This window comes from Apteryx rowi, unplaced genomic scaffold (genome assembly GCF_003343035.1).
Source record: "Apteryx rowi isolate R43461 unplaced genomic scaffold, aptRow1 scaffold_60, whole genome shotgun sequence".
Lineage (NCBI taxonomy): Eukaryota > Metazoa > Chordata > Aves > Apterygiformes > Apterygidae > Apteryx > Apteryx rowi.
In genome coordinates this window covers 2,542,479-2,552,233 of record NW_020450872.1, presented here as the reverse complement: position 1 = coordinate 2,552,233, position 9,755 = coordinate 2,542,479, and the positions used below count along the sequence as shown (strand labels likewise).

At 37.6% G+C, this 9,755-nt stretch overlaps 1 protein-coding gene across 1 annotated transcript in view; it reads left to right on the top strand.

The window, feature by feature from the left end:
• CADM2 (cell adhesion molecule 2) overlaps window positions 1-9,755 on the top strand; it is a 702,128-nt gene that overhangs the window by 510,965 nt on the left and 181,408 nt on the right. The window contains exon 3 of the mRNA XM_026083401.1: window positions 8,580-8,729. Coding sequence (XP_025939186.1) covers window positions 8,580-8,729 — 150 coding nt within the window. The remainder of the gene's footprint in view (window positions 1-8,579; window positions 8,730-9,755) is intronic.

Genomic DNA, 9,755 nt, shown 5'->3' with positions numbered 1-9,755 from the left:
TGAGGAGAAGATGACCTGGGCTCCCAGACCCTTGACCACCATCCCCAGAGCTCTGAAATCCTGCTTGATGGTCTCCAGTTTGCCCTTGGTGTCATTGGTGCCCACATGGAAGAGCAGCAGTGGATAATAGTCCGAAGCATGGACGAGCCTAGGCAGTCTTTGCATGACATCTCTCACACGAGCTCCCGGCAGGCCACCTCTCTAGACTTGAAACAGGAAGTTGTTTCCCTCCCCACCCAAATTTATTCTGTATTTTTCTCTGGTCTTATTGAAATCAATACAAAAATTCTGACTGATTTGAATAGCAATTTCCTCAAGGCTTTTTTTTTTTCTTCTTTATTTCCACTCGCGCAGTTTTACGTTTCTCCCAGTTTTATGTGCCCTGCTTTTGACTGCCATCATACTCTGAAGGGGTCAACTTAAAAGCCCATGGCTTTGTGATTCTATGCAAGACTGGAAAGAATAAATGATTTTCTTATTTAATCTCTGCTATAAGCTGCTTCTGTAAGAATGAATAAAACCATAGGCTCTATTTTCCCCCTCAAATATGGTTATAAACTTCATGTACCTCATAGGGCTGTTGGGCAGCCAGGCTCACGGCAGAAGGTAAAAGCCAATGTGCCAAAAAATTGCTAATTCACTGTTGTCCAGTACCTCCTCTCTTTCCACATGCATTTCTTCTTTATGGGTTGCTGACAAACAATAACATTAGTAGGCAAAACTTGCTGTATTGGTACAGTGAAACTTCCTAATTTATCATGTAACTTTTTTCCTAGAGAAATGTATTTCTGCAGAAACAAAAGTAAAGAGAGAAATTTGTTTTCTTAGTATTTGTAGCCACTAAATCACATTTATATTTATCTTGATAAATTGATTAGAATATATAACCTAAGCATCAGACTGAAGCATTGACCTCATTAGAGAGCTTTCATTTTACTGCAAAAAGTACAAAAAAAAAAGAAAAAAATAAGAGACAAATAAACATGAGATGAACTCATGAGGCAGATGTTTCCAAACTGGACCAAATAATGATTATTCTGCCACCCATGGTCTTGTCACATACTGAGATAAAATCAGTTTTAAAATCTGTAAAAAGCAGTTGAGCCATGATTTGTAGGTGGAAAAAAAAATGCCTTTCTTGACTGAAAACAACTTGTGGCTAATGAGAAATGAACCTGTCATTTCTATTGGAAAACAGCACTGGTCCTCCTCAAAGCGTCGCAAAACCACCTTGTGATAAAATATAGTTAACTATAGCTGCATCTAGGCAAAATAACTGAAATAATACCAGGATACAGCATAATGATCATGATATTTAGATGCCTTCTTCTCATTGCAATAACTTAATTGCTTGTTATAATTTACCTTTGTATAACCTTGATGATTGACAATGAACCTTCTGACTTTCTCGCTTGGTATAAGGGAATTGGTATACAGTGCATCAGTACCACTCTTTCTTCACTAGTACACTCCAGACAGTAAAATAACAGTATAATAGGATATACTTTAATGGATGTATGTGTCTGACTGACCCTACCTGCCAGTGGAGAGCAGAAGGGTTGTTGTCTAGCCATTTCTCGCAAAGAAAGCGAGCAAGCCGCATCAGTAGGCATCGCTGTAGAACGGTGATAATACAAAGTCACATTCATTATCTTGATCGTATCTGTCAGTCACCTTAGTTAATTGAAATCTGATGTGTACTTTACTCTGAATTTATCTAAAAAGTTGTGTCCAGCAGGATACTTATAATCTAGGATGTTCTGAGTTTTCTACCTGCGTATAAAAATAAAATGTCCCTTTAGTATTTACTAAGTAGCATTTTGAGGGAGGGGAGGTGTTTCTGTTTATTTGATCCAGAGTAAAATTTATGTGAAAGACCTGAGTTTCACTCCCCTCCTCCATCCCAGTTTATATCTTCTTATCCTCCAGCTTATACTGCCACCTTCTATCTCATCAGCATAACAGGGTTAATGCCCATGTTCCCAGACGCTCATCTGCATCATGCTTTCTTTTGCATTCTCTAAAGCCGACAGTCAGCAAAGCCCTGAGAGTGTACGTGGATGTTTACTTTCAAGGGAGCCCTGGCCTTTGCAGGCTTGGTGTCCCCTCCTCACCATGCAGTCCCATGCGGTAGTTTTTCTTCTGATGCATCTTCTAAAGCGGGTCTCAGTATCTGCCAAGTACTAAATTTGGTACTGCACAAGTATGAAATTCCTACTTTTTTTCTTTTTTTTCTGTACTTGTAACCAGAAGTAGGGAATTATTAGTGCCACTGTATAATGTACCAGCAAGATCTGTTCTGGAGTGCGGTAGGGCATTCTCACTGCTCGTCTTCAAGGAAGGGAAGGGCTGCCCAGCTGTTCTGGGAAGGGAGAGGCATCCAGTGGGAGGCAAATAAAAGAGCTTGGTTTGCTCAGCTACCACAGTGCCGACTGAGAGGGGGATGCAGCTGGGAAGTGCTTAATGCACTGATGAGCAGTGTGGGAAGTGCTTGGAGGTCTTCCGTGGATGTTGCAGTTTAACTTATAATTAACTATTACTAAGTCATATGCTACATTCTTCATTCCTTTCTTTCTTGTGCATATTGACTGTAGGAGGTTTGCTGGAGTAAAGAACATCTTAGTTCGGTGTTGTTTGCTATTGATGTGAATGTGGTTTTGTTACCGCCATCATTGCTTTTGTTTTTCAAGATAAATTAAGCATGATACAAAAATTCCTGTAAGACGGTTGTATTTGTGACATTGCTGAGTCCAATTTAGAAATTAAGGAGATTTAGATAGACTTGGAATCAATCCTAAAATTTTGATTTCATCATAGTATTCTTGGAAAGCCATCCTGTCTTTTTGGTTTTACCTCTTGAGTGCGTGCAAAATTTACACATCAAATAAAAAAAAATTCCACAAACAAAAATATTTATCTTTTTGGAATTAGCTTTCTTACTAGAAGGTCTTCTCCCTGAAGAAGAGTTGTATTTTGATGAGGGAATAGAAATAGTCTCAAATCATTTGTAAAGTAACAAGTATAGAAGTGTTATTTAACAGTATGTGTGCGCAAACCACAAGTTTTATGTGATTTGAACAATATATGCAAGAAAGTAGTACAAATGTTCATCGACAAACTCAAACAGAAGCATTCTAAAGTTTATTTTACCACTGTTTCAAGCCCCTGTCCCCCATAAGTGCATATCTCTGTCCCATATCAGCAGCAGTATGCAATGAAATCAGATGAGAGAAAGTGAAAGCACATATATAAAAAACAAAACTATGTTTTGTACCCTGGTTAATCCAAATCTTTTTATAAGTTGAATAGCATCAATATTTCTTTTGTACAGATTGGTTAGCAAGGCATCAATCAACTGGATTGCCTGAGGCCATGTGACAAATCAATGGTAGATTTAAGAATCAATTTTGAAATCTGAGATTTGGGTTAGTTCCATGGGGTTATGTCTCACTTCCATCACTGCCATGAAAGGAAATACAAACATTATTTTACAACTGAATTTTCTACAGTAACAGAAACTTTTGTCATGCTCTGTTTGAGAACAAAGCTTCATTAGGAATGAGTTTCTTTTCAATGTGTTTTTGAATATATTTTTGCAAACTCTTATATTATAGATATGTCTGAAGAAGGTAACAGTAATCTTTAGTGTTTCGATTCCTATAAGGTTTTTGATTTTAAATAGGATGGCATCTTGATTAATAACAAAACTCATTCAAAACCAGCCTGACAAATATTAAACAGATTAGAAACTGACTGGAAACCGTGATGAAAACATAATGATAAATAAAAAATCAACACTGAACAATCATATTTCTGTGCATTTTCTGCATAGGGAAGAACAGTTGGTTCTGTACTGTTCAGGTGTCTTGGGGGATTTGTTTTTAGAAACACCCTAGGAAAACAAATTGTTGCCAGTAAAGTTTGCAGGTGCCACAAAAACTGTGATACATAAAATAATGACGAGCACAGGTCACTGGGCTCACAGAGATGAATGTTTCAGCGCAGCGAAACATGGGGACAGACATGGCAGAACCACAAAAGGAGGCCATAGAAACAGAGCAGGGGCTTACCATAGAAGCGGTGGCTCTGAAAAAACACCCATGTCGTGGTAGAAAGTCACCTGAGCTTGAGTCCCAGTCTGAACTGTGGCCAAGAGGACTCATTCAGGTGTATATTATATAAACAAGAATATGAAGTGCTGATAGAGAAGTGATACCACCTTTGTATTTTGTGCTTGTGTGGCTGCTACAGTGGGGTTTCTGGGTCTGGGATCCACACTTCAGTAAAAAGATGACAAACTAGAGGGCACAGAGAAGAGCCACAGACTAATTAAAGGATTAGAAAAACATGCTTTCTGCAGAAAGACTTAGGAGCTCAATTTATTTAGCTTATCAAAGAGAAGGTTAATGGGTGATATGATCACAGTCTCTAAGTACCTACAAAAGAAATAAAAATTTGATAATAGAGGGCTCTTCAGAGCAGGAAAAAAGATTTAACAAGAACTAATAGATGCTAGGTGTTGCAACGAGACAAATTCAGACTGGAAATGAAGCACAGTTTTCTTTTTTAAACAATGGTGACAGTTGTTCACTGACATGAGTTACAAAGGTGCCAGTAAGTTTCCCATTAGTAGACTTTTTAAATCAAGGTGGAATGCTTTTTTAAAGGACATGGTCTTGTTCAATTTCTGCTCCCAGACTTAAGGAAGAAATTAAGACAAGAAAGTTTAAGACCTGTATTAAGAGAAGTTCATACCAGAGAACCACAGTGGTACCTTCTGGACATTGAAATGATGATGAGAAATGTGCTTCTTTTAGAGGATCAGTCCTGTTGAATCTGAACACTGACTGCAGTTTGGCAAGGGCTTAAGACTTGCCCAGTTCCTGAAGGCTCATCACCGAGCATTCTTGTTTTAATGGGATTACTCACATGGAACAGCACTAGCATACTCAGTGCTGGGAGGGTGAAAGCTTTTTGTRGTGGTAGTCAGTTATGCCAGCACTAAAAGTGTTTTCTAAAGCAGGTCACTTGGAGGATGTTTTCCTGATTCCAGTTTAGTGGTCTCCAGCTGTGGGTTACTGTGCAGCAGCAGGAGCCTGCTGTCCCCATAGCTGAATGGAGGTACCTGGAAGTGGCTGGGAGTACCCTGTCTGCTTCCCTGATGGCTCGGCACAGCCTGCTTTTCATTGCCATGGGCACTTGCACGGGCTGACAGCTCCTCTGGCATGCTTCCTGGGCACAGGCTACTTACCTCTTTAACAGAAATGAGACCCCTCCAACAAACTAACATCAGCCCCCCCAGGACCAGATCTGATCCTCAGCAGTGTAAAAACACCTCTCCAGTGCTTCTAACACTGTGTTAAATGGCACAATATTGGTGCTTTCTATAGTTGTCCTCTATCTGCTATAGGCTGTTACAACCTTTTCCTCCAGCCCCAAACTTGCTAGTTCAGTAACCCAAGTAAGAAACTGATACAAGTAACAAAGTCAATCTCATGCATGTTTCTGTCTCAGCTTTCCCATCACTTACTGATAATTTGGACTTAATTCAGAGGTGCGCAGTATCCCTTCCTTTGCTCTTGCTCTGTCTATTCTTCCCTGTTCCACACAGTTCCTTCCACTTGGGCTAATTTTCAGGTTAAATGGGCTTACTTTCTCTGTACCTCTTTTTCCACTCAAAGCTTCCTGTGAAGCTATGTGTATCTGCTCCAGATCCACACAGCTTCTGTAGTGGTAAGAGATAGGATGAATGCTTTGGCTTCACTTTTATGTGTTAGATCATTATATTTATGTATTAGATCAAAATATAACTTCCAAAACATCAGCACTCACTAAGGTGATCAGAGAAAAGGCAGTTCTCCTGACTTCAAATCACGGTAACCTACAATTTCCATTTAAATGATCGATCAGAAAAGTTTACCTTCTCTCCACTGTGCTGGTCGAACAAGTCTGTGACATGACCATCATTAGCAAATGGTAGATTGTACACACACTGAGAACTTCCATAATAATAATTCTACAATATCAAAAAGAGAATATAGGGTAATTCCAGGGAGATTTCTCAAATCATGTTAATAGGGTTCTCAATCATCTTTGCACAGCAGTCCTTTATTAAACTATCTTTCATTCCTATTCTTTAACGTAAATGGGAGGTTTCACTGTACTCTTCTCTGGAACTAGGTTCTGGTTAATGATATGAAAGTAGCTTTTTGTATGCAAAATATATTTTAGCCCATATAGTCTCTTATCCACAGCTCATTCTTCAGAAGGCTATTTCTTTGGTAAGATGCCTGTAATTTAGTGGAAGTAATAACAGGCTGTGTGCATTTTTCTGGATTTTTAAAATTCTAATTTAAGCTATAAGCAATTTATGCAATATCTTGAGGTTCCTTGACACATTGGAATTGAAAGAGGAGAAATGGAAGGAAATGACAAATCTTTTCTGTTTTCTTTTTCCACCCTTGTTTATGATTTTTCACTCATCAAGTATTTCTCACCATGTGGTTTTCAAGAAGCAGGGTTTGATTAATGAAGTGTCAGATACAGAGGATGTCATGAGAATTTTGGCATTTATTGTTTGCAGCATTTAAATTAGCCATAGTATTTCCAATATTCCTTATTTATGATTTAGTATAAGTTCTGTTACAGTAAGTGTCAATATGTAGCAAATTTTGATCTTCAGATATCTACCGGAAGTTGATATTTATGCAAAAATGATACAGCTTTCTATTTGTCTTCCCATACCAGTTATGCAGATTTGGCATTTTTATGAAGACCTTTTTATTTTTTTTTAAACCAAAGGCAAGAATTTTTTTTAATAGAAGATTTAATGTAATTTCATTTACTGAGGTAGCCTTTCCTTCGCACTGCTGATAATTTATTGTTTCATCAAGATGTAAAAATTTAAGCAGGAGAATAATTTTTTTTTATAAATGGAGTGCTTGTGAAGCATGCCAAACTGCCAAAGCACTAATGGTTTCTGTGATGTTGATACTCATGTACCAGGCTAAGGCCATCAAAATCATTTTGCACAGGGTATTGGACAGCTACCAAAGCCTGGCTAGAATTACATTTTTGGCAACATCAGCAAGTAAAATAGTAGTTTAGTAATTAATTCCTTATTTATTAATTCCTTGCTTTGGTCATCTGAAAACCTGTATAATAGATAATAGATTTAAATTTTATCGTGTCTCCAAAAAAAGAAGGCACTACCCCGTTCTAATTTAATTGGGAACAGCTCTGATGAGAGCAACTAAAATAGGATGATTCTGGTAGGGTTTTACTCTGGATTTGCGATTGGTATAAATAGTGGATATTTTATATTCATATCCTCCTTTCTTTGGTGTACTTACGTGACATATTTATGAACTGGTTCGCTCCTGTAGGACTGTAGAGAGATTTTTCACTTTCGATGCGTGCCACTTGAGTGTCAGTCCTGGCATTGCACAGCGTGTGCTAGCAGCTCTACCTAACGTTGAGTGGCTGTTGTATTAATGGGACCTGTACAAAAGGAGGAGGAGAAAGAAGGATGTATTTAATTTAAAAGTAGCGGATTGTCTGTCTTTTATGTTTATTCTTGAATAAATTAAGTATAGCTCCCAGGTAATGGTGTTTCTTGCTTGCTTGTTATTGAAGAACTTTTCCTTACCCATGATAAAAACATAACCCTCGCTTTTACTACGTTCCCTTGTTGTGTTATTCTTGTCAGAATGTGTTGTACCGTTTGACAAAGCGTGCGCTACTTTCACAATACACAAAACAACACTTTAGTCCAACTATGTCAGTTGAAACGCTTGCGATTCAAGAACTGGATGGCACTGTTCCTATGTTGTGCAGAGGTCTTTGGAAATCTTCCCTGCGACTTTTCGGCAAGCACTTAATGTGATTCATAATACCCTGGGATAGAATCACAGATGTGAAGGAGAGCTGCTACATCATCAGTTCCATCTTCACAGGAGATCAGGCTATAGTCCCTTGGCGGCGGATGTATCCAGCATTAAATTCACACTACATTTGCTCTCCAACAACATTGCAGAGCTGGCAGGAAACACGTCGTCCTGAGAGTTCTTTAAAAAGCATAAAAAGAAACAGCGAGTCTAGACTCCCCTTTCTCGCTGATTAAAAAAATCCTGTGTGGATTTTTATGCTATTTTTAGTGATGTTTTAAGTAGCCATTTAATTATGTTATCTCTACTGAGACATCTTTATATGTGTGTAGCATGTGAGCCCTGTGTAGAGGCATATCCTGGATGTCTGGGTTTGTATGTATGCCTGAGGAAATGCAGATTGTAGAATATTTCCTTGAAGCTAATTAATTTGACTTATGAAAACAACAAAAGAAAAGAACACAATAACTGTAACTGTTAAATTAAGCTGGCTGTTTCTCTGATACAGACTATATGGCTAATATAATTTTTTTCAATTTATTGTACTGTTTCTTTGGACAAATCACATTGAATTCAGACTGTCATCTGTGGGAAGCTGCTGCAACAAATTTAGTGCTACAACTTATATGCTACCTTTTTTTTTTCCCCTCTCTCTCTTCCCCTCTCCTTGCCTCCCCTCCCTTCCCTCCTTAGGCAGCCAAGGGCAGTTTCCACTTACACAGAATGTCACGGTTGTTGAAGGGGGAACAGCAAATTTGACCTGCAGGGTCGATCAGAATGATAACACCTCCCTCCAGTGGTCAAATCCAGCTCAACAGACGCTGTACTTTGATGACAAGAAAGGTAAATTGTTTCCTGAACTCATGGTTCTGCATCATTTTTCTGAGAAATAATTGTTTAAAACCATTTCCAATTAATATTTTAATGTGACAATATTTGCCAGGAATAAATGCTCTTAGCTATAATTATTAAATTATCTTTGGGTGGCAGGTCACTCACTGAAGTACTTTCTTGTGTATAAAATTTTATATTTAGGGAAAAGAATAATATTTGGAATTTTTATTGCAAGTTGATTTGGAAAATGTTTCAAAATATTTTGGAAGAGTATTTGTGGATGATGAGAGGTTGTCAAGGAAAGGAGTAAACCTTTTAACTTACTTTAATTATTTTGTGTGTGTGTGTATGTATGTGTATATGCATGTATTTTGCTTCAAGTGTACTGGAGTTTTGTTGGGTTGTTAGTGTAGTATGTAGCTGCTATGATAAAAGTATTTACTGTAACAACTAAACAAAATCAATTCTTTATATATAAATATAAGAAAATGCCAATACCTTTAAAAAAGGGTATTGTCAGTGCAGTAGGATATATTTCTAAGACTTTTGTCTTCATCTGAAATGAAAAAGCAAATAATTATATTTTACATAATATAATGTTAACCTAATGAAAAATAAAGATATGAGGAATAAAATCTCCACCTTGCATCCGAAATGGAAAAGCTTTGGTGTTGATTTCAGTGGTACAGAAGTTCAGCAGTACTTTATACTTAATTCTTACTTATTCTGAAAGGTGCTACATCCTGTGTGATGTAATTTGACAAGTGCAGTTGATCCTCTGCTTAAAATTAAATAAGTGCTGTCCAAATGCATTGCTGAATGATTACAAGACTTTACAACCCCTTGCAGGACTGAGTTTCAGGAAGTAAATACTTTGTGGATCTATGCACTTGAATGGAAGTAGAGTCTAAAACCTGTCATTTTATACCTGCAGAAGCTGCAATCAAAATATGTTTTTTGCTCTTAATGTAATAGTTGAATAGAATCTCCTTATGGTGTTGAAGTGGTTCCTTTCTCTTTTATCTAATTTCCTGT